The sequence below is a fragment of the Podarcis melisellensis genome (assembly GCF_964234715.1).
Source record: "Podarcis melisellensis genome assembly, chromosome: 7".
NCBI lineage: Eukaryota > Metazoa > Chordata > Lepidosauria > Squamata > Lacertidae > Podarcis > Podarcis melisellensis.
In genome coordinates this window covers 52,415,679-52,441,764 of record NC_138539.1, presented here as the reverse complement: position 1 = coordinate 52,441,764, position 26,086 = coordinate 52,415,679, and the positions used below count along the sequence as shown (strand labels likewise).

Genomic DNA, 26,086 nt, shown 5'->3' with positions numbered 1-26,086 from the left:
TTCAGAAGTGGAAGGAATTTTTTTGTTTTGTTTTGACTATGGCAGACCAACACGGCTACCTATCTGTAACTTCCCTTCCAGTTTCCACAGATCATGAATCTTGAAGGCCATAACCTATTTTGTAGGTTTTCATATTTTAAATTACTTTATTTTAAGTAACATACTTTTATACTTTATCACAGCTATTGTATATAAACCAGAACTTTATTTTTGAGTGGCCCTGCCATACTTCAAAACTGATAGCAGATTCAGATAGCAGAGTGCCTTTAGCAAGGAATAGTATGGTGTTCCTAAGCTAAAGTCTTGTAGAGTTACACTAACTCTTAGCTCCTACTATGTTGTCCTTTTAAAAAAAATTAAACCTACTTTGCTTGAGCTATGTGAATCTGTAAAAGGTTTGGAATTCATTAAATGAGAAGGGTTTTTCCATTTGTAAACGCAAACTGGAACCGGCAAATGAGGAAAACTGGTAAGAGTTTTCAGATATTAACTTTACTGGATGATTATCTTCATTTTACTAAAATATACACAACAGATTATTTTTGTGAATTTTTTTTATTTACACACCGTATCTAGAAGCAGATACATAAATCCTTATACAATTTTTCAAAAAATGTGCAAGAAATTACTATAATCTTTTTAACAAACCAAAACACATTTAAAATCAATGGACTTTGGATAATTCATTCTGTTGTGTGCTTAATACAAATAATGCACACTCAGTTGGAAACATACAGAAAAGTGTAAACTACAGCAATCTGGATTTTAAGTATTAATTTCATGGCACTCCATCACCACTATAAAAATTATTTAACCCAATATGTAGTAGTACAAAATTCTATAAGAATTTCTGCCCCATCCCATTATTGGCATAAAGAGTTTGGACTATTCTCCAAATACATCAAACTCTACAGTATTTTGTCATTTTAAGGTCTATCCCATCTTTGTCAAAGAGCATGTCTTTCATATATATTTCTGTAGTATTCAAAGATACAATATTAGCAATTGCTGATGTGACCATATTTTAGCTTAAAATTTGAAAGTTATATAGCTGAAGACCCTTCCTTACTGGAATTCACAGTCAATATATTGCTGGTATTTTGGTTTCACTTAACAGTTCCAATATTTACACATTTAAGAAATGAATTTGTACGAAAAAAACTGCATGTTCTGCAAAGTTCAGCAGTAAGAGTTCATATGGAGATAAGCACCTTGACATGAATATTAAAGATAACCTGGGGATTTTGAAAACAAAGACTTTCCTGGGTTTGCAGGACTTGATCTCCTGGGACCAGAACATAATGGACAGAATTACAAAGTGGGGGGAGGGGGCGGTAAGTAAAGTTCTGGTTGAATTTCCTCCCTCTCCAAGAATCACTTGCCTCAAGTTAGAAAATATGCAATGTACTCAAACATTGTTAGGGGAAATACTTCAAGCTTCATTTGAATTATCAGTTTTGCTAGGGTCTTCCTTCTCTACACCACTATAAAAAAATGCTCTGACCCTCACAGACACCGATCTGACCTTTCCTTCTTCTCCCTGCCCCCCCCCCCCAGCACCACAATCTGGAAGAGTTTGGAAAAAGCTGCCCCAACTTCCTTCTTTTTGCTGCTTCTACTGAGGCTGTAGAATGGACTCAGAACTGTGCTACCACCTTTCCTAATTCAAAAATACTATATTCACCACAGGAGAAAGCTGGGTTTGAGTAAACATCTTTTTTGCAGATGTAGGATGTTACTTTTAGAAGATCTAAACGTATGAAGCATCTGACAAAAATTAGCTGGTCTTAGCTGGTCATGTAACTGCACTTGAACAGTGGGTCTGTTACGAATGTTTGTTGCTTGCGTGTCTGCTTATTGAAGATGTAAAACAAAGTGTAAGGGGAAGGCCTTAAAGAAGAAGAAAATTCAGGGAGACTTTGTTGCTATGATTGCAAGCCAGATTTATAGTACTGGACTATCCTCACAAGTGAAGAAAGGAAAATACGTCTATTTCCCGTGGCCTGATTTGCCAGAATCACCATTACACTGTATTGTGCATGTAAGCTATCTCTTTCTAGTCTTGAGTACACCAGGTTTGAAAATATCCAATATGCAGGTGTTATTTCATAGCCTATTAAAGGCAGCAAAGAAACAAGGCAGGCACATCTCAGCAGCACTGTCAGGTGCTTTTGCTGTAACAACAGAAGAAATCTATTAAAGGCTTGTAATCCAGTCTTTAAAACAAAAAATCCCTTTATTATTGAAACCATAGTGCTGCAAGGGGGTAAACTAGTTTAAAGAAGTCTAGCCCATCCCTCTGAAGGAACAGCAGCACAGGTGCACAGCTGTCTGCTTCAGCTTTTGTGTGCTCGCAGCCCACTGGGAACATGCCAGAGAGGGGGTTTCTAAGGGTCTCAGGCTTTCCAGACTACATCTGAGAAAGGCGGGAGCAGCAAGCGGTTGGATACACTGGCTACAGAGGCCCTCCGCTGGGACTGCAACCAGGTGCCAGACTGCCAGAGACACCACATACTGACCTGTTGGGGTTTTGGGCTTTTGAATCCTATTGTCTATATGTGGAGGTCCATCAAACTGGTTTGTTCCCTTTGTTTCTTACACCACATTCTACTCATTGTAAGCTCAGAAATCACCGCTGCAGTTCACATTTGCTTTCTCGAAACCCATCTGGTGGAAGGACACTAATACAATACAGCTATTGCCCTCAATGCAATCAGTAGTTTTGTTTTAAAGTGATGCACTCGCACCAGGGAAGGCCAGAGGCCTGCCTGCAGGAGTTCAATCCCTGGCATCTCCAGGGCTTGGAGGGACCCCTGCCTGAAACCCTCGAGAGTCCCTGCGAGTCAGTGTGGACAATACTGAGCTAGCTTCCTATGTTACGAACTTAATTTGCTTTCTCCATACAAATTAATTAGTTCTTTGTCTTATTTTTATCATGAACTTGTTATCGGTCTAATTTTACACCACTATTTTTCCTGCCAATCTACAATAGCCTTTTCTGCTTATAGTATTAGCATGTTTAAACTGCAGTTATTAACCAAGCTATGCTAGTGCAGAGGCAATAGTGTTTTTCATCATAACCAACCGTAAGTATTCCACCAACCCTCCCAGAAGTTGTTTATTATTTCTGCTGATGTTTCAACAGCAGAAAAACGTTGATATGCCGTTTGTTTATAGAATAGTAAGAAAACTTTAGGAAATTACCTCACCAGGTTAAAACAAATGCTGAGCAGCTTGACTGATTTAGTTCTCCCATAACTTTAGAGTGTCCCTTTCCTTCAGTGTTATAAACTGTCAATCTAAGAATGCACTATGCGTTAAATGCAATTTAAACATGACTCAGATTAACAGCTTGCAGGAGTAATCTATTGGCATGAGCAATGTCACATGGGAGAAACTCAACAGCAACTGTGAACAGGGGCTTCTGCTTTCTTGCAGACTATGTTTGTTGGAGGTTGTTATGAAGTCTTGCATAAGCTCTGTTATTACACTGAACATATGAGCAGGCCATTTAGGCAACCAGTTAAAATGCACAAAAATGTGACTGAATATAACACATAGATCTTTGTGGCAATAAGATATGTCCATCCTATGTAGTACAAAGAACAGAGCAATAAAGGCAATTCAAAAAGTGTTTTCAATGGAATCATTCAGTTGAAATGTACTCATTCCTTTATGTAATACATGGGTGCAACTCACCTCAAGGAGCAATTGCCCCCCAAATGCCAAACTGAAGCTTGAAAATACAAAGAGCAGAAGCCACTCATTCTGTCTGTCTTATTGTCCTAAGCAGTTTTGGGCCAGAAGATCCTCCAGGGCAGATGGTGTTGGATTACACTTTAAAAGTTTCCCCACCTCCTGAACAAGCTTGGTCACTTGCTTCAGGACCATTCAGAGCAGAAACAAAAACGCCAGCATCAGTGCTGCATTTATGTCTGCTCATCCACGCTCAGGTATTTGCTAGGTGGCTGTCAGCAGCAAGAGATAAAATAGCTGCTCCTACTGGGCAGTTTTTCCAGCTGGACCACTTTCTTAGCCCAGATGTGTTTGAGGGAAAGTGTATGCATTGGTGGTTGCTGCTCTAGCTGATGAGAGGTTGGCTTGCTAGGAGATGAAGGCCTAGCAACAGGAAGGACAAAGGCAGATCTAACAATTTAATACTTTTATGGAGTATGTGACTATAGGTTGCCATTTATCGGGACACAATGTCTTCCCCAAGTCCACTAAACTGCACAGTGGAAGAAATCAGCTGTTCCTGTACAACTGTGCTACAAGAGCAAAGAGGAAAGCGGTGAAAAGCTAATCGGTCAGCATTGCAAGAACCACCTCTGAAAACCTGCTTTTAATACAAATGAACTGAAGAGAGTATAAGAAGGAATGCAGAATGCAAGTTCATGCTGTCTCAGAACAGCAATATGACTGGAACATTAGAGATCTAAATATACAACTCATATGGAACTGTAATACCATCATAACTCGTAACATCATTATTTAGAGTTTAGATACCGGGATAATGCTTACTTTTGACCTTTGCCATAATACAGATTATTGTTCCAGGAAACGTTTTTACTCCAACCACACAGATTTTTATTTTATTTTTGCATTTGAAGGGGAAATACCCCGCACCCACCCCCCAAATGACAAGGGTATTAAGCTAACAAGTATGCTTCCTATTGTATAAAATGGATTACTTCTTTCTTCCTCAGACTCAAAACACTGTACCATAGTATATATTATTGTGCCTTTTGTGTATAAAATTTGTAGTCTTGCTTTGGGGGTAAAAATCAGAAAACCAAATGAAGATTTTGCATAAATATCAGGATGGCAAAGCCTATAAGTGACACACATGAATACTTTGCTCAGGAATTTAAGAATCCATCTCTCTAAATACTCCTCACACCTCAGAACCTATTTTAACTGGGCAAGAGAGACACTTCCACCTCTCACTCCCACAGCAAAAGTCATGCTTTGCCTCTGATATTCTTTTTAAACACTATGATCTAAAAATATTTTTTTAAAAAATAGAAGTTTAGCATATCGATTCAGGCAACCCAGGATGTGGCACTATTGCAGCACCTTGCAGCAACACTGTACTTTAATATTATAAACTCATTCAGAGCACAAAAAAGGCTAGGTAGAACAAGCAATAGAGAATTATCCAGAAACGAAGATTTTTCAAAACTTTATCACCCTTTAATATTTTTTTACTAAACAGAAACGTATTCAAATTTTTGAGATGGGAAGATGAAAAAGAAAATTACTAATGGCCATATCTTTCAGAGGATAGGAGGAAAAACATAAAACTAAAACAAGACATATGAAAATGGCACAAAATAAATTTTGTAACCTACAAACTAGCCTCCAAAATACTACTTTTTTTCTCCAGAATTTTCAGAGCTCAGTTTCCTGCTTGCTAACATTTTGATTAACTAGATCTTTCCTTAATGCAAACAGGAATACTTCCTTTCCACCATATAATGCTCGGTAGAAGCAGTCCCATGAGTACAAATCTTAATGGCCCCAATCCAAAGTTAGGTAGTTACATTTAGGTCCAGCAGCAACTTCTCCTGCTGGTTTCTACAGAACCAACTCCTGGATTGGACCCATTGTGTAAACTATGTAAATCTATCTTCCTCTGGAAAACCTAGTGCAGGATTTTCCCATATCTCGCATATTAAATGGAACTGCTTTTCCTTGTTTTGAATAAGACTAAGCAGAAATGAGTCTGGTAATGCACTGGAATATTTCCTATAGGGATTACGCCATAATGTAATCAATTCAGTCTTAATTTCAAAACATGCAAGGTTTTTTAAAAATGAAACTTTGGGGATAATTTTAATTTATTCTCTTCCCATCTTACATATTGAAATGAATATAATGATGGAAAATGTATGCTAAGCAAATAAAAAAACATTTAAGGGCATTATCTAGCAAAGTTAAGTACTTGCTAATCCCATCAATTTCTATGGGAGAAATTTAAGCATGTGCATAACTCATCTATGAAATTAATTAAATTTGAATTGGCTTAACTTTGGCTAGATGATGTCTCAGTTTAGCAGGAAATGTGGGGTAATGTTTAGATCTTCTGGTCAAATAATAACTTTTAAAATCCTACTGGCAAAAAACCCACTATGTTGAAATTATCCGAAAAAGGATAGATTTCAGTTATCCGACCAAGTGCTACCATAGCTTAGTCAAAATCAATTTTACAGGGATATCAGTTTTAAAAAATGGCCTCTGATTTACATTAACTTTTGTCTAAATACAGAATACTAGCAATATTTTTTTCTCAAGTCTGTTTTGAAAGGCTGTTTTTAAAACTTAAAAAAATGGTTAAGAATGAACAAAAAAAGCGCAAAACAATATATACAATCTTTGAAACTAGTTTAGGAGAAAGGAGGCTTTCAAAACATATGTTGCATAACTGTTGCGTCAAACATTCCCTCCAGCCCACAGTTAACTTTATGTTTTTAATTAGGATACTGGGAAATCTTTCTCAGCATACATCTAAATTCTGTATACTGGCACAATTTTTCCACTTTTTTAAAATTCAAAACAAAACAAAACCAGGCTGTTTGAAAAAGACAAAACATATCCCATCAAGTGTCAACTTTTACTTATGGTCGAAAACACATGAAATGTGCTTCAAATGCATAAAAATCACAGTGGATTAGCAGCAAAGGAGATGGGGAGTTTTAGGAAAACTTTTATCATTCACATTGTGATTATTTTGCACACTGAATGAAAGATAGCTATTCACTCTCCTAAAAAATATATGCTGAGATCATTATTTTAAAACATAAAACCCAGACCACCCATTAAACAAATAAAAATGAATTACCCTTCTTTATGCACAAAATGAAATTATGGCAGCAAAAGACTGATAGCAATTAAAGTTTGTAAACGGTATTTCAATCTCTCTTCTTTATTTTATTTTGTTGTTGTTCCCAAAGTGCAAGATGCAAGGTTCCCATAAGCCTTCAGTAGTGCTTTTCTTGTAAATAATCCTTCATTTTGTTTGGCAAAGGCAGTTTCTGAATCAGATCTATTCTGGTATACTGGCGTATAACAAAGCGACACAGATACTGCAACGAGCGCACCTGCATAAAACGAGATACTGGATTGGTCAGTCTGACTGGGTAAGTTGTAGATCCAGGCAATCGAGACCTTGAATAGCAAAATGCTCCATTTTCAGAGTCCCTGATGGAGTGTTCAATAAGATCAACTATAGAAGTATGTCCCTCCACATCTGGTTGTTCATAAAAGCTAAATCTGCCATTTGAATGCTCAATTCTTGTATGAAGAGTCTTCCCATGGGAACGGAAACTCAAACTTAAAAGATAGCGGTCATCAGAGCTATCTCGTACAAGAAACGAGCCATCAGGAACATTGGCCAATTTCCCTTCTGCTTCCCATCGTGTAATTGGGCCCCAGTACCACCCTTGCTTTGCAAGTTTTTTCAGTTCTTCTGTGAGGCTGGTCACAACCATAGGGCCACTGTTTTGTACAGAATCATAAACTCTTCCAACTCCAGGTGCAGAGTTAGGATCAAAATTCAAATGGCAACGCATACTTTCAGCCACATGGACATCTGTGGCGTTTAGGCCATTAAAGTTCCTTTGGATTTGATTATTCTGTATTGGAGGTAGCAATGGAGAGAGCGGAGGAACATCACTGTGATTGACTCTAGAGCTTTGCAACATGACTCCTGTGGTACCAATTAATAAACCACTCACTGCCTGGTCAACAAAGATATCTGGGGTAACTACTACATCTTGACTCACTGGACCCTCTTCTTCGTGAAATGCACTGCCACCCATTTGAGAAGAAACCGTTGAAACCTCCATGGGTGAGGAACTATCCAAACAGTAACTACGTGATCCTTCCAAAGGATACATTCCCTCATCTAAAGGCACAGTATACTGAATGTAGTCCTGAGGCATAAGTCCAATAACTACAGGCACATGTTCATCAATATGGAGATGCAAATCTCCATTCTGAGATTCTGTACTTTTCAATGCATTGTTTTGTTCCTGGAACACACTGTCGGACTGCAAGTCATGGAAATCTTTGCGAACACCATTCAGTGCAGGGCTTGGATTTGAGGAGTGGACCAAGGCCTTTACTTTCACTTCCATTTTTATACATGTTTCTTCTGAGTTTGTTGAACGAAGCGGCCACGGAGTTGGGCTATAATGGTGATTTCGGAGGGATGTAGATCTAAGAGGTCTCTGAGCTCTCACATCTTTGAAGGTTATTGGAGCAGAAGAAGAAGAGAAGGTGTCATCATCAGCAGAGCTAACAGATGGTGTGCTACCTTTGCCGCCTTTCTGCTTTTGTTTTGCTGAAAGCCGCCTTTTTAACGTACCCATTAAGCTTTCACTCTTCGATCTGTTTTTTCCACCTTTCTCATCTTCACTGTTGATGTCACAACTCGGCAAATCTTTACCATAGCAGCTACCAAACAAGGAGTCATCTTTTCCAAAATCATTTAACGATGGCTGTGCAACTACAACGAAGTCACTTTCATCTTTGCTCTTATTTAAATTAAAAGACTTACGAATGGTCTTGAGACTAATTTTCTTCATTATGAAAGTACAGCAAATCTGGCAGTTTGACTCTTCTGAAGTTCTGCCCCTAAAGCATGTAATGCAGGAGCTTCTTCATTGATGTGCGTTATCCAGTCTCATTTAACTTCGAAGTCCCATTTCCTGTGGGGAAGAGGAGAAAGACACATTATTTTATGTATTTGGAAAGACACATCATTTACACTACAGCAATGGTAAAGAGATCTACATAACCAAAGTATAAGCTTAAAGGAACATCAAGAAATATCAACATACTATCATATGCCATTTTTATTTGCAAACTATATTATATATTTTTTATTGTATTCATCTTTGATTTGTTGGCTGATCAGTCTTTTGAGGCTTAAGCTTTGGATTAAAATTACAACAGAGCCCTTCTGTTCACATTATCAAAGAAAGTGAGTATCTTTCATGACTCCTTTTCTGTAGAAGGTGCATACTCTGAGAATGTCCAGTTTTATAAACACTTCCCGCAAGGGGTGAGTAAAGAAAGAAGAAAATGGAGATATCAGGTTTCCATGAACAGATCATGCAATGTACAATGACACATTACCGATGACTCCTCTAGGCATTGCAGGTTTACAGAGTAGGTAAAGAACGTTCTTTCCTCTTTTAACACTGAGTCAACATTAGCTGTACACTTCTATATAATCAATGCAGCACTGATATAAGGAAAGCCTGGCTTCTACTCCTGCCTTTTGTGACCCTTAATGAATTCACTAATTGCAATCTCTTACTTTCTCCTTAAGAACTCAGTAGAAGTTATTCAACTGCAGAACAGGAAGAATATATCTCCCATCATGAGTTACTATTTTACTGGCAATTGGCCAGCCCATATTTAATGCAATACGATTCACCTTGTGCTAGGAATCTCCTTCCTGCAAATGTTATGATTTGCTACCTGTGCCTCTGATATTGGTAACTGTTATGTGAATTCAGCATGAACTCAGCTCCCAAAGTCTAGAAAGAAACCCAAAATACAGTTTGTATGAGCTAAAAATGCACATTATGCACACCAGTTTCACCTTAGTCCAAGAAACACTCCTCCCATGATGTTTCTCGCAATCCCTCTCCTGCAGCAGCTTCTTATAAAGCTTCCAAGGACAAGGGGTAGGGTAGCTGTAAACACCTAGTTTTTGAACGTAGTTCAATTTTCTTATTAACTGTTCCACTAAGAGTAAGTATTAATTTTTCAGAGTCATTATGAGAAGGATTATGCATGATGAACAGACAACAATCTAGGATTTCTTCTTATGTATTTTTGTCTGAAATATCTTAACTATACACTTAGGACAGCATTTTTGCATGCAGCTTTAGTGTTCAGCTTCCAGATTTTCCAGCAAGACTAGAACTCTAAACAACAACATTTGATACCAGATTAACACATTTATTGCTTAGATACCCATTTGACAGTATCTAATAACACTATTCTGGAAAGTACACAATAATAGCTTCCCACTGAGCAAGTTTTTATTAGTGGAAAGACTGCACATCTGATATTCTAGAAAAGTAAAACCAATGCCCTTTATAAAAGAAAACTTTGTATCTAAACATTTGATTTTAATTTGTCGTTTCTAATAACCTTCAGTTTTTGTTGAACCTTTACAAAATCGCACCAACACTGTGGTTAATTTAGCCTTTGCATTAATAGTCCTTCAAACTAACATTTTATTCTTACATATTTTCAGTATAGCTTTTATTTTGTTTTTTAGTTGTACTGATAAAGTAGCTTTTACTGTTTATTATACCTATTTTCATGTTTTGCTTTAAAGCATTTGAAATTAGAAACATTAAATTCTAAATAAAATATCTGACACACAAACATTTCTTACTGCAACATACTATCAGTGAAACCCTAGGAAACTTTATTCAGAAGAAAGTAAAGGTCTGTTCAAGAGGGAATACTCACTAATAAGTGTGCTTTCAATTGCAGCCTAAGTAAATTTCCAGTACTTGTGGAGCAATCAGAGAAGCTGAAAAAGTGTAACAGACTCCAAATTGTTCTGTCAAATCTTCTACATCTTACACTGTATTTGAGATTTAAATTTTTTTTTTTGGGGGGGGGGAGATCTACTGCTGTTTTGGGATATTAGTCTTTATCTCCAGGCAGCCAATTTATTTAATGTAAAAGATTCAGAAAATATGACTAAATTGATTTCTACAGCACTTATAGTGTGATCTGCAAACTACTTCATATGGAATAATTACACAACACTTATCTTACTTCCTTAATAGCTCTAAAAGGATTCAAGAGCAAGTATTCTGGATCAGGACATTCTCACCATTAGTGTGCGGCAGAATAACCTTGTGTATGCTGCAAAGTACCAGATTGTCTGTGCAAAGATAAACGTCATTTAATCAATTACAGCTCTGACCTAAAGCTACTGATTTCACTGAGAAGACTCTCACTTATTTTAATTGGATTTGGCTCTGGCCTTGCAACAGTCAGCCACTGACTTTGTATTTAACCTTGAGAATGTTCAGGTCCCACTGACCTTCTACAGGTAAACAAATAAAAATATGCCTAGAAGATAACAGAGTTCAACTGAAAACAACTCTCTAATTATGAAGTAGTACTGATCAACTGGAGTAATTCCCTACAGTGAAATTCATCATTGCTTCCTGTTTATCTTCTCTACAATAATTCTGAGGAAATTTGCAACAATTACAAATTTCAAGGAAGTTTTAGCAGCAGTCCTAAATTTTATGCTTTGTATCATTATCAGACTTCATTAAAAGCAAGTACACCCAGTTCAGATGTAACGCTACAACATGGTTCAATATTACGGCAGCAATGAGTCAGCCCTTTGTATTTGGCTCAGGCTTTTTAGAACTTTTTGTGTTATGCTTTATCTCTGTTTTAATGTTGAAAATGCTGTATAATATACACGTAAGTTCTCATGTCTATGGTGGATCAGCCTCTTGAGGCAGATTAACAGTCATTAATGTGATTTGCCAGTGGTCTGTGAATTTAAATGTAATGTCAAAACACAATTGGTTGCTGAAGCAGAGACTTAACACTCCAGCTTTCCTATGGAGAACCGCAAAGCAGTAGCAAGGCTGGCACATCAGTAGAGCTAATCTGGGACTCCCATCATTGTAGCAGGTCATTGCAGATGTGTCACTGTTCATACTCAGAAACCTCATTTGTAGGTTATTAACAAATTTATTCTCCAAGCCAAGAACTACTGTCACAATCATTTTGCCTACATGTAAATAGGGCTGCCCAATAAATCACCATATCGTTGAATACCTGTATTGAAATAACATCGTGATAAAGTGTTTCAACAAGGCAATATGCTTCACCGGTATCTTTCCACTTAAATGTAAAGGTACCCCTGCCCGTACTCTTCCATTATCTGAGCTAAAATTTCTGTTCTAAAAGTAAAACAAAAAGATATCTGATGCCCTTTAAGGTTGGATACTCTTTAGCCATTTACTGGATTTCCCTGAATTCAAAGTAAAAATAAAGGTCTGATCTGGATTGCCCTAATGTGATTTACAAATAACATACAATTTATATCCTAAATACTTTTATTTAATAGTAATTAAATCATGAGACGTTAAGAAGGAAGAAATCAGAAGTAACTGTAAAATATCGAGGGGGGGGGGAATCAATGCTCTTCCATCTCTTTTCTTAAGATCTGAAAACTTTCTTTTCCGCCTTCAAACATCTCCATGCCTTATTTAACATACTGATACATTCAGACACATCAAACTTCAGAAACATGAAGGCTGAATTAGAAAATCTGCCTATCAACAAAAGTGCTGTCAGCACAGCTAATAACTCTTACAATCTTTTATAAAACCTGCTGCAATATTCACTTTTGCAAATTGGCACAAGTGTGACAGAAACACAACAAAGCCTCTCATGTATGAAACATTTTTGTATCATTAAAGAGTCGAACAGCTTGTACACAAAATGACAGCAGAATATATTTATTCTCGTGCTAGAGTGAAGGTTGTAGAAGCTCTTAAGGTATACAGCGCCTTCTTAAAAAGCCAAATGTAAGTCCAGTGTCTCAAAAATACAGGCTCCAAAGGCCCACCAGGTTCATGCTCTAAAGCTTTCCCACATTGCTTCCCCGCAGCCTCAGGTACGGTATATGTCCAAATTTGCATTTGACCTTGCCTGTAACATCTAATTCGGGTTATAGATTTGAAACGTATACAGAAGCAGTAAGGACACTTGTACCAGTAAAGCACCATGCTTTCTTCACCTAATTATGGAAAAGTCCTACTTTAACTTAATAGTCTTTGACAGAGTGTCAGGTTTTAAAAGGTAAATGCCAAAACAGAGCAAATTCCAGCAAATGGTGGAAAGTCAAGTTTTACCAGCTTAACAAAATAGAAGGGTAAAGGTAAATAGACAACTTGCTAAAAGGTACATCTCCATTTTTATATAGTATCCTCTTTTTTTAAAAAAAGGATACTAAACATGAATTGTAACTTCCATGTTCTATCACCGCTGTACACTGTTGCCAGCTTTCCACATTCTGACATTGCAAAATACCCAGTTGCTTTTAAAACTTTTCTCATTTTTTGATACCAACACATTTTCTACTTTTAAAAACTGTTTTGAGCCATTTTCAATAGATATGATACTACTGAGTATTCTGTAGGTTCACACATTGGGAACAAATATATGGAAATCTTCCATGATTTCAGATCAGAAAAAGTGATATGCACCAGTGCTACAAAATTTCCTACCTGGCATCAAAGCCTGTTATTTGTGTTTTAACTATAGGCTTCTAACCCACTTTCAAACTGCTAGCGGGACAGTATCAGATGATGTGGTCTCTTGTGCATGTCGTATGTAAACAATGACACATCTGTTTTGCAATCATTAAATGGTTCTCATAAGGTATGCAATTTACTTTTTGAGAAATTATTTTTGAGGGCACACTGGTGTTTAGAGAACACAATTTCAATGGCATCAATATAAAATGAACAAAGGATAAGAAACTCAGGTGCAATAATCTAGAACCGGTAATACATTTTAGCAGGTTGTAGCAAATTCTGCAAAGGTTTGGCAGGTGTATCTGGCTTACATATAATGGGGGAAATGTAAGGATTGTATTATTCCCTGTTCAGGAAGCTTTTAAAGGCACAGAATACAGTGGTACCTCGGGTTACATACGCTTCAGGTTACATACGCTTCAGGTTACAGACTCCACTAACCCAGAAATAGTACCTCAGGTTAAGAACGTTGCTTCAGGATGAGAACAGAAATTGTGCTCCAGCGGCACAGCAGCAGCGGGAGGCCCCATTAGCTAAAGTGGTGCTTCGGGTTAAGAACAGTTTCAGGTTAAGAATGGACCTCCAGAACGAATTAAGTACTTAACCTGAGGTACCACTGTACTTTTGATGAATAAAAAAAGAAGTTGGTCCATCTATGTTAAATAGCTACAATGTGATGTTCACATTGTTACTACAGCAGTTTCCTTCCAAGGTCTGCAAAGTAGAATCTGAAGAACAGTACAGAAGATTCCTATTCTTACAACATTACAACATCAAGATAACCCAACTGTTATAAGTGATGCTTATGTAATAATTTGTGCTTAGCAACAGGTAAACTAAGTCATAACACTGGTATTATCAATCATATTACAACTACAATATATGCGAAGTGAATACATTTAAAATCAAAATGATGTACCATAACATCAAAATTGCTCTTATACTGCCACTAATCTGCAAATACTTCTGAACTGTTTATAAAAACGGGCTTATAAATATTACTTTTCCATTCAATTATATCAAATAATGTTCCTGATCTGACATGCTTCGGATGTGGAAATTAAAAATCCTGTGTCAGATACATATGCAGCAAGGAAACAGGCTCCACTGACACCTTCAAACAATAGTGAATATATTTCTGTATATATTTGCATCAATTTCCATATAGTATATATCTATAAAAAATGAATTATTGCTTCTGTTGATGTAACTTAATATTACTAATACAATCATAAAAATGTAGAACAGGAAGGGACCACAAGTCATCCCGTCCAACCCCTTCCAATGCCGGCAACTTTCAGTACCAGGAAACTCCCTGGAGAGGGCATGCCACAACTGCGGGGCTACCAGAGAGAAGGCCCATTCTCTTATTGCCAAACTCCAAACAGCTCTCAGAGGAAGCTCAGAGAAAAGGACTTGGATGTTGATCTTAGGGTCCAAGTAGGTTCACACAGGGAAAGTAGTCATTTCCAGTTATTCAGGACAAAGTCCTACAGAACTCAGTGGAATAAACATGCTTATAATCCTACATTAAATCTGTCTACTTTATAAATAATTGCATATTTGGGACCAAGTTACCTAAGAGAATGCCTCAACCCATATATCCCTGGCTGGAAACTGTGCTCCTCAAATGGGGCACGACTGAGATTTTCACATGCCCCAGACATGAGCTTAGTTTGTATTAGAAACAGGAATTTAATGCTGCAGCTGCAGCCGTCTGGGAACAATTACCATCTAAAATTAAACGGGCATCCAGCACTGTGATCCTTAGGTGCCTACTGAATGTTTTTAAGAAGGCTTTCCCTATGGCATGACCCAGCCATTTATGAAATATTAACTGTGTATCTGTAGGAATGGTTTTATTATGGTCAGAGTTTGTCAATATGGTTTTAATAATTTATATTTGTGTAATTATTTTAAATTATTTTTATCTTGCTGTACATAGCTTTGAAGCAGTTTATAAATTTGTAAAATAAATAAATATGAAAATAGCACATTTATGCTCATGCTATCAAGGGCTGAACCCAAAGTCCTACAAAATAGTTAACATAAAGAAGTGCATGTTAGCAACTGCCTGGTCCATTGCTCCAACTCTAAATAGTAACTCTTAAGCAAGTTTTGAATCATACCAAATACAGATCCTTGCAAAGCAAATTTCTCCAGAGTAAAGAGCATGCTACTCTTAAGCTCCCTGAGTTATGCAGCACGGAAGGAGCTGACAGTGTGTGAGATCTATATAAATAAAATCTTGCAACTTTTTGTCTTTTTTTAAAAAGGGGGAGAACAATGCAAGAGATGAGAACACAATGTCAGCACAATTGCATGAATAGTTAATCACCCTCCAAATGAGAACAGACAAAGGTTTCAATGTCACATTTTTATATTTTGCTGTCTTCAGCTAGCAGATATTAAAAAAAGAAATTCCCTTTTGATTTTGTAATGTCTGAGAGAAGTTTTGCTACTATAAATGCTTGCAAGGATCTGTAAGAGTGACATTACAGCTGAGATAGATGGCAGATTTGGCCAAAAGATTTCATTCTACAGCCAACTAACACAAGCCAAAAATTCCCTGTGACTCTGCATGCACAATCAATTTCATTGGGATGCTGTATAATTGGATCCTATACCAAATCAATTTGCAGCATCAAACTTTGTCTCTTCAACCATCTGAATCAGACGTATTTACTATAAAGCCCCTGTTCTGAATATTTAATACCTGTATAACCTTAAAGCTGTCTGTATGTGGGGCTGTGATGGTTGCAGGGGGGGAAACACCTTCTGATAGAGATGAGCCACTGGGAATACACTACACTAATGCTCTCAATTGTGAGGTCATTTCTTATAGTTTTCTGACCTTCATTTACCTATAGCTATAATTCTAAGCACTTGATAAGGAGTAAGCTCCACTGAACACATTTCATAGCTATCTACTCTACAATATACAATAAGCTTGACTAGAACAAAATAATGAAGTATATTAATGGATAAATAACATGTGTAAAGAAATCTTGTGTAGATATAAAGGTTTTAGTTCTAAAAAGGGAGGCTATTTCATAAGTACTTTCTCAATAAATTGAGAAATTGACCAGCCTTGACCAGCCTGGTGCCCTACCAATGTTTTGGACTACAATTCCTCTGTCCTAGCTAGAACAGCCGTATGGTAATGAAACTGATGGGAGTGGAGGGAATCAGGTTGGGGAAGATTGCTACTGACATGTTCCTAACTGAACTTGTGGCTGTTAAATGGTGGGATCATGTGGTCAGTTCAATACGGACAATGAAGTCTACTACCAAATGTCAGACTTTACTCCTCTAGCTGCCGCAATGATAAACACAAAAGGGGAGGCAAATGTGTGCAAAGAAACAAGTGCACCGCATTTAGTAAATGTGCTCTAATAAATACACAGCTTTGTCCTACATATGTTGATCTGAAGATGTTTCACTGAGAAGGGGAAGAAATGGAGGCAGTGAGAGATTTTACTTTCTTGGGCTCCATGATCACTGCAGATAGTGACAGCAGTCACGAAATTAAAAGATACCTGCTCCTTGGGAGAAAAGCAATGACAAACCTAGATAGCATCTTAAAAAGCAGAGTCATCACCTTGCCAACAAAGGTCCATATAGTTAAAGCTATGGTTTTCCCAGTAGTGATATATGGAAATGAGAGCTGGACCATAAAGAAGGCTGGTCGCTAAAGAATTGATGCTTTTGAATTATGGTATTGGAGGAGACTCTTGAGAGTCCCATGGACTGCAAGAAGATCAAACCTCTCCATTCTTAAGGAAATCAGCCCTGAGTGCTCACTGGAAGGACAGATCGTGAAGCTGAGGCTCCAATACTTTGGCCACCTCATGAGAAGAGAAGACTCCCTGGAAAAGACCCGGATGCTGGGAAAGATTGAGGGCACAAGGAGAAGGGGAGGACAGAGGACGAGATGGTTGGACAGTGTTCTCGAAGCTACCAGCATGAGTCTGACCAAACTGTGGGAGGCAAGGCAGTGGAAGACAGGAGTGCCTGGCGTGCTCTGGTCCAGGGGGTCAGGAAGAGTCGGACACAACTAAACGGCTAAACAACAACAACAAAATGTGCCCATTTGCATTTGTAGGTAGCTTAAAGCATGAGTGGGAATGTTGAAGGAAGTCTTTTGATAAACGGAGTGCCTGGGACCTGGGGGCTGAATTCTGAAGTTGATTCAAATTAATCAACTATTTGGGGAGGCAAATTAGTTTTATTTAAAACATCTCAGTGTTAGAAACTCTGATATATAAGCTAGGTGCCAAATGGCTCCTTAAACGTGAGTTACAATTGCCGAAATGGAATGCTTAGTTGCCATTTTTGGGCCAGATGACTTGAAAGTCATATTTTGCAGTATGACTTTTTAGTTCCTGAAATTAATTCTGATTGTACAGATACAGATAGAATTCTACAAGATGTGTGAAAACAGTCAAGATCCAAGGATCCCCAGGCATGCACCTCCAGATGGTGGTGATGTCATCTTGGTGCCCAGGCATCTTTACAGGTGGCAGATAGCCAGGTGCAAAATGAACCTGGTGAGTTTCAAATGCTGTAGCTTTAAAAATTATCATCAGCAAGATGATATGCCCAGCATGACAGAAAGCTAGCTACAGCTGTTTCAGGAAGGGAGTTAGGAACACCCTCTTTGCAGCCTTTATTGATGACCAAGCTACTGCATTCTGAACTAGTTGTTTCTGAGCACTTGTCAAAGAAAGTCCTATGGAGAGTGCATTACAGTAATTCAGATGTGATGCAATTATTGAATGGGTCACCATGGCCAGATCTGAATTCCACAGCAACAGCATTGATGCATCATCTCAGCTGGGCAAAGGCACTTCTGGCCACAGATGAGAACTTAGCATCCAGGGTGTCCATAAGAACTCCCAAGCTACGACCTGAGTTTTCAATAGGTGTGTCAACCACAGTTGAATCCCAATTCCTGGATCAATATGACTGACCATAAGCATCTCTGCCTGGATTAAGATTCAATACATTTGCCCTTATTCAATCCATTGCTGCCTCCAGATAACAATTCAGGACCTAAACAGCTTCCTTAAAATGAGAGGGAAAGGAGAAAACAGTTGGTTGTGCCATCCACATATTGGATGACACTAAACTTCTGCTCATCTGTCCCAGATGTTAAATAGCATGGGAACAAGCTAAAACTCGAAAGGGCACCATAGGCTGTGGCATCAAATAGATCTCCCACTAGCTTCTAAAACTGGTGCTCCAGGAAGGACTGGAACCACCGTAACACCATGCCACCAAGACCCATCCCAGATATCCAGTTCAGAATACTATGCTTGATGGCATGCCAAAATGTCCAATGGAACTAACAAAATGCATTTATCCGGTACAGTTCCCAGTATAAATCACCAAGGAGACCAAAGCTGTCTTGGTCCCAAAACTGGGCCTAGCACTGGATTGAGATGAGTCTAAGAAAACCTAGAGCTGCAGACTCAAGCACCTTGCCAAAATGGAATATTTAAAAAACTTACTATAAATTTTCCAGAACACTGGGATTAAGCAAAATGTTTTTTCTCCCAGTAAATGTAAACACATTTGCATTTTATGAGGCAAAAAAAAAAAAAATCAGTGATTTCTGCAGCAATAAAACCTATGTATTATTTTTTGAATTCTCTAACCCATTAGAGCAACAGAAGTGTAAAAGCACAAATTTAGAGAGGAATAGTTCCTGCTATTTCTTGATTCTTACAGCTTCTACTGATTGGAGAATCAAAACAACAAAAGTATAGCATACTTTGATTTTTCTCCCACAAAGCTGAGACAAGCCAGTTCACACATGTATGTTAATTACCAGATAATTCAGCATCTGGTGACTAATGTGCTATCATATATCAAGCACCAGAGATAAAACTTTCATGTCACCTCAGAATTTGGTAGAGACCCCAGTGCAAGTAGATAAATAGGTACCACTGCGGCGGGAAGGTAAACAATGTTTCCGTGTGCTCTGGCTTCCGTCACAGTGTTCTGTTGCACCAGAAGTGGTTTAGTCATGCTGGCCACATGACCTGGAAAGCTGTCTGTGGACAAACACCGGCTCTCTCGGCCTGAAAGCCAGATGAGTGCTGCAACCCCATAGTCACCTTTGACTGGACTTAACTGTCCAGGGGTCCTTTACCTTTTACCTTTACCTATTAAGTAATTATACAATGAAGAATCAAGTGATATACATACATGTACGAACTGGCCCTCTGTCACAGGACTTGTTAGCTTCATTTTACCAGGGTAGCTATGATTTTGGTAGAAACCTCCCCTCATAATACACCTCAGCTGCTCCTTCTAACATGATGGCAAAGGATTCTTTGATGACCTCTCATTAAAAGTAACAGAAGCTCCACCAAAGCCACTTTTACTGTTCACTAGAGAAAGAGGAATTAAAGATTTTTTGCTTATGTCACAGTTTATGCAGGAGCAAATCAGCAGGTGTATCTACTGGTGGTGGGCTGGCTCTCCTATGCTTGCTCAGTTCAAAAGTATGGCCACTGTGTAATGTATTTGCTGAACAGGGCTCTATAGGCTTAAAATAGCCTGTATCTGTTATCATACAACTTTTTATCCATGAAATGTTTTAACTAGAATGTTCCTCTTAATACTTGAAAGAAATAAAACATGCCCAACATCATAACATTTACCTGTTGGAAGATCAGAGGCATACATTTTGTCAATGACATTGCTGCCTTATTTAAACACAGTTAATGAATATTCCATTGCAAGATCTCAATGAGACTTCTTCTGATAGCATCATTATGCTTTGTTAAAAAGAGGCACACATATCTTGTCACCTGAAGTCACTTACATTAAAGAAAAATGTGGTTAACGTCATGTATCTTTACAACTTGATGCAATTACACATGTTATACATTATGTACTTCAATTGAAGTGTGTAGAGAACAAACCAAATCCATCTACGAACGCTTCCTCCAGACACAGAATTTTCCTGAAGTGCCATCAAAAGCCATACAATGCTGGTTATTTAATTTCAGTGTTCTGACAATAGTTTTGCTTACACAACATTACTTCTTTAGAGTGCAATTAAGTAGCATACATCCTCAGATTTAAGTCCCACTGTATTCAATGTACATTACTCGCCGGTTAGTGTGACAAAACTGTTCTGTTATGCCACACTTTTACAGATTACAACCAAAGAGGCAATCCTGTGCTCACGTAACTGATAAGTCTGACTAAAGTCAGGAAGACATACATATGATCAGACTCAAAAAATTTAATACTATACAGTCGTACCTCTACTTACGTATCCTTCCGAATACGTAAACTTCGGGTTGTGAATGCGGCAAACCTGGAAGTGTATACTTCTGGGTTTCGCAGTGTGTGCATACACAGAAGCACTGTGCTGTGCATGTGCGCAGAAGCGGCACCTCCGGATACGGAGTTTTCAGGTTGCGGATGGACCCCTGGAACAAATTAAGTTCGCATCCAGAGGGTCCACTGTACAGTGAATCCTGAATTTTCTGGTTTCCTGAATGGAAATGGGGAATATAGAATTCCCAAGTCCAAATTTACCAATAGGCAGTCTCATATTTAACTGAAAGAATATAATCAAAGCATTTGTTGTTGTTTAGTCGTGTCCAACTCTTCGTCACCCCATGGACCAGAGCACACCAGGCACTCCTGTCTTCTACTGCCTCCCACAGTTTGGTCAAACTCATGCTGGTAGCTTTGAGAACACAATCAAAGCATACTACTAACTCAATAAACTTGAGAAATACCTAATTTAACTTTACAAAAGCAGGATTTCCTAACCACAAGGAGATCAAATGCCACCTAAAGCTGGGACTTTATTATCTGAAGGTGCATGATGGATAAAAATAACCAATTTGGATTCTATGTACTTTTATTATCTAGCACACCTAAAATTAATATCTCCCTCTGTTAATATAAAAATTACCTCATTTCTCCTTATTCATCAACCCCATAACCAAAAGAACCTGTATGTTTCACCAAAGAATGGAAGCAGAACTGAATTACAGCTGGTTGTTATATTTGCAGAGAATGGTGTCTTGGTCGTTATGCATGCATTTTCTTCTCAGGCGACCACAGTGCAACATGAAACCTGAATGCAAATCATTTGAATGTCTGCTAGTTCCTCTCATGCTCCGCCTTAAAACTTGCCAGATGTAGACATGGATAGCTTAACTAACACCATCAGCCCCTCCTGTCCCCTTCACCCCTTGCAGTTTTAACATCTAGCTTGATGAATAGTTCTCCAGAAATCAAAAGCTTGCACACAAATTTATGGCATTTTGGTGAGCTTCAAAAACTATTGCCCTAATATGGACTTTGTAATCAATATATATGCAATCATATCCTTCCAATTATCTTCAGCTACAAAAGCATAAAACTTTAGCTCTTCCAAAAAAAGGGATTTGGTATATCTGAGTATACCTTACTCTTTGAAGTTTGATTAGGTTTGCCAAAATGTTGGGTGCTTTCTATCTCTATATTTGCAATTGGAAGAAGTCAACAAGTGTCCTAAGTTACTGAACTGCAAGATTCAACAGGAAAAATTTAAGGAAGAAAATTATGAAGGTTGATTATATAAAGAAAAAGCGATTCATATGGCAGACTAGACCATGACAGAGCATGAGAAATTACATATAGGATAACATTCCATTTTTACTACATGCAGTAACTCTGAGGGAGGAAGGGAACGCAATGTTTGTACAGTGGTACCTCAGGTTAAGTATTTAATTCGTTCCGGGGGTCCGTACTTAACCTGAAACTGTTCTTAACCTGAAGCACCACTTTAGCTAATGGGGCCTCCTGCCGCTGCCATGCAGCCGGAGCACAATTTCTGTTCTCATCCTGAAGCAAAGTTCTTAACCCGAGGTAATATTTCTGGGTTAGCGGAGTCTGTAACCTGAAGCGTATGTAACCCGAGGTACCACTGTAAATATAAGTAGTGGAATAAAGGTTCTCTTTAAATCAGTAGAGCTGTATATAGAGAAGCTCAAGAATGTTTAATATAATTGCAACTTTATGCAATAATCATACACTAGATACACATTTTTTGCAAAATAACAAAACTGCTATATTTAATCACCAGAAAAAATGTAATTTCTCTCAGATTTACTCATTCATTACTTCCTGGAGTGTCCTATAGACTGTGCGCTTGTGCAAACATCATTGGCACCCATGCTACCATTTCCCTTGGATTGTTTTGAGGTTTGCTTGTTTCTTTTGTATAAAGAGACTGAGCCCTCAACACTGTACCACAGCAGCAGAAGCATTTAACATAGCATTTTAAATAAGTGGGGTAGGGAAATCTTGTGAACACTCACGTACGTGATACCTTCCCCATGTGTGAAATTGCTCCACCATTTATTGAGCCTTTATTTGTGTGATTAATGTTCAGTTTTAGGCTGTACAGCTCTTCGCTCCAGTGCTATATTACATATGCACCTCAATTTAAACAGCACAAGGAAGGCAAACAGACAGGTCATCTTGCAACAAAGGCTTCCTCCCCATCTGCTGTTCTCACTGTAGAAACAGGATAGAATGCTGCTTTATTAGCATTGGTCTGGGCTTATGCTGCTACAGCACCAAGAACAAAATCAGATTTTATGTACGAAGAGTTCTTTGTAGGCTGCTTCTCTGCTAAAGGGATCAAAGCTCAGAATAATCAGAGTCTGTGTCAGGAGATCCATACCCCAAAACTCCTTCAAAGCACATAGTAAAAGCACAGAATCTTAAACAGATTTACTCGCCCCTACTGATAAATTAGGCCATTGTGCTGAGAAAGGAGAGGTAGGGTGAAGAACAAAACTATCACTGACCTTTGTTTAAATTGTAGACCAACTAAGGACTATTCGGTAATACAGAACTGTCCTCTTTTATTTTCTTTTTTACAAATTTTATTATTTATTTTATTTATTAGATTTATATGCCACCTTTCATCCCAAGATCTCACGGTGGTTACTTTACATAAGATCTCAATTCAATAAGATCACATTTTCAAATAAAAGCCATTATTTTATTGAAATTCAAGTTGGATTCATATTTTACTTGTGTCAACATGATGAGATTATAGTAATAATTTTTCAGAATACAGAGATTAATCTTGATTGGCTAGTACTCTATCTGGAATCAAAGGTACCAAACACCTGACTTGGAAGCAAGTGTCCTTTACTTCAGCTGAATTTGTCCCATTTTGATTAATGGTCCGTTTCTCCTTTATCAGAACTTTGTCATTCTGTGCACCTTGATGCATGATATATATTACTACAACTGACAGGAAAGCAAACCATATGATAAAATAAGTTTAGCAAAAGTTGAAATACAAAGTACGTCCCCGTTGTTTTCAAAAATGCTTAAATAATAATAATATTTTTACTACTGCCCAAACAGCTCTGTGAAACTGGAAAGCTTGCATACTCCTATACAAACTTAAGTTCGTAACTGCTTTTAATCTTTTACACTCTGGGACCCTTATGACAGCTACTGTCTAGTACTCAAAAAGCCAGAGACACTTTTCAAGATGGAGGTGGAGGATGCAGTGATGTGCTCTTTTAATGAGTGGCTACACGAGAGAGAGAAAATCATTGCACTCAGTTTGGTTGCGAAACTCAGAGGCCTACCTCAAAACAGAAACAATTCTCTGCAAACTTCACTGTTTCTGATGACAGAAAGAAGAAAAGGGTATGGGTCCCACAGGTTATAAAAAGGAGAGCTCTTAGGGTCTTCCCACTGTCAATCTCAGTCTCCCCCCAACCTTTCTCCCAGCTTGTTGTTACTCTCTGCAGCTGAAAGGAAAGTAAAAAAACTACACGGGAGAAAGCCAAAAAAACGTCTGAAGCTGGGCAGTGTGCGTGGAGGAGGAGGAATTTAGGATTCTGGTTTGCAAAGACTAAACAAACAAACAAAACACCGCTTAGGGGCGTAACGCTGTTTTTAAAAAAGTTTACGACCAGGGTCTCTTAGCGGAAGTACAGAAAGGCAAGTGATCCGGGTACAGAGCTGCTCGTTGTTTAGGATCGGGGAATGGCACAGGATGCCCACGCTCCTTGCGGCCCTGGAGCAAACGCCGCCCCGTTCTTCGGGCATTTCCTAGGAGGTTCCCATATGACAACACCCGGCCGAGGCGGAGGAGGAGGAGGAGGAGGGTGCCCTGCGCGAGGCTCCCACGCTGCTGCCTCCCCACCTCCCGGCCCCACTGCAGGCCGCGGCGCACCCTCTCTCCCCGTCCCTCTCTCTCTCCAGGCCCCGGCCGCGCCAGCCCGAGCGCCAGCCGGAACAAAAGGCGAGCGCGGGGCTGGGCAGGGCGAGCCGGCGGGGCCGCGCCAGGCCACTGCTCCGCGGAGGCCGCAGCTCCCCTCGCAACTCCGGGCCTGGCTGCCCAATCTCCACCGAGGCCTCGAGTCCCCTTGCGAAGCATACACGGGAGGAGGGGGGGGGGGCAGGCCATGTTTACTCACCGGGAGAGGCTGGTGCTGGTGGTGCTGCTGCTGCTGCCGATAGCGGCGGCGGCGGCGGCCGTGCTGCGCGGAGTGCAGGCCGGCCGGGCTCGAGCGCCGGCTCCGCCTCCGCCAGGCTCCCTTCTCGTCGGTCGCCTCCGCCGCCGCTTCCTCCTCCTCCTCCTCCTGGCGTTGCAGTTTCCTCCGCCTCCTCTCCTCCTTCACCCCCCGTCTTCGCAGGGGCGCGAGGGGGGCAGCGAGGCCGCCGCCAGCCCACATGCAAGGAAGCTCCGCGCGCGCACGCAGTAGCAGCCACCCCCCCCCCCGCCCCGCTGAGGGGTACAGAGCCCAAGCCGGCGCTCTCCCTCTCGGCCGCCTATTCGCTGCCCACGGACGCCCCCTCCCCGTGCACAACTCGCCTTCCCTTCTTGCTCCCCGCGGACATTCGCCCCCCTTTTGTTTGTTCTCTCCCGGCGCCAGGCTCACTTCGCGCAGCAGTTTCCTCCTCACTTTACTTACCCGGCTCTTCACCTGGGGCACAAAAGGCTTTTCCTCCGACTTGCCCGGCCTGCCTTTTCTCCCCTTGCTCGCGCCCCATCCTCCTGCCGGGCAGCGGGCGGAGAGGCGCGCACTTTGCGCCCAGCCTAGGGGAGACCACGAAATGTGCTGGGGGTCGCCAGGTCTCTCTAGAGAGAGAGAGAGTTAGCTCGGCTTGGGACTTGACTTCTGCCGAAGCGACGGTACGGCGAGTCAGGAAGGACAGGGAAAGGTGGCCCCGCCGAAGGGACCGGCGCTTTTGCCTGGGTTGGGAAGACTACAAAATGCCCGTAGGTAGCCAGGCGGCCGCGGGTGGGGGACGCTTGCAGGGGAGCAGACACGTGGAGCTGGGGACAGGAGAGTTTTGGGCATCGAACTTGCGGGGAGCTGTCTGCCGTTGCAACTTTTTTCCCTTGGCTGAAGATTTGACTAGCTTTTGTTTTGTTTTAGCAAGTGTCCCGGGAAGGGATGTTACTGCGGGATGCTGCTGCTGCTAAATTATTATTTGTACCCCACCCATCTGAGTTGCCCCAGCCATTCTGGGCGGCTTCCAATACTAAAGCTTCATATGTACCATGAATTTAAAGCATATTTTGGGAAATTCTGGTTTACCGCCCAGAGAGCTAAAATTCCCAACGCTCTTCACAAACTACAGTTCCCAAGGTTCTTGCTGTGGGTGAAATTACGCACACACACAACATAATGAGATGGTTGCATGTGGAGGTGCTACCAAGTCAGAACTATTAACTGGCAGGGGTTGTCCAAGGTCTC

The 26,086-nt window shown here is 39.8% G+C and overlaps 1 protein-coding gene across 4 annotated transcripts; it reads right to left on the bottom strand.

Annotated features, from left to right (window-relative positions):
• Nucleotides 1-763: 763 nt before the first annotated feature.
• Nucleotides 764-25,370, bottom strand: SOCS6 (suppressor of cytokine signaling 6). 4 transcript variants are annotated; one of them, XM_081919334.1, is made up of 2 exons: nucleotides 25,298-25,370; nucleotides 764-8,711 (listed from the first exon to the last, which is right to left on the bottom strand). In XM_081919334.1, exon 2 carries the CDS (start codon nucleotides 8,586-8,588, stop codon nucleotides 6,981-6,983), a length of 1,608 nt encoding a protein of 535 aa, XP_081775460.1. In that variant the 5' UTR covers nucleotides 8,589-8,711; nucleotides 25,298-25,370; the 3' UTR covers nucleotides 764-6,980. The 4 variants fall into 4 exon arrangements, with proteins under 4 accessions (XP_081775460.1, XP_081775459.1, XP_081775461.1 ...); XM_081919333.1 differs by lacking the exon at nucleotides 25,298-25,370 and adding an exon at nucleotides 24,800-25,005; XM_081919335.1 differs by lacking the exon at nucleotides 25,298-25,370 and adding an exon at nucleotides 20,610-20,737.
• Between the last annotated feature and the right edge of the window lie 716 nt (nucleotides 25,371-26,086).

Bases quoted from the DNA above. Each gene is read 5' to 3' on its own strand.
- SOCS6 (XM_081919334.1), bottom strand. From the start codon at position 8,588: ATGAAGAAAATTAGTCTCAAGACCATTCGTAAGTCTTTTAATTTAAAT.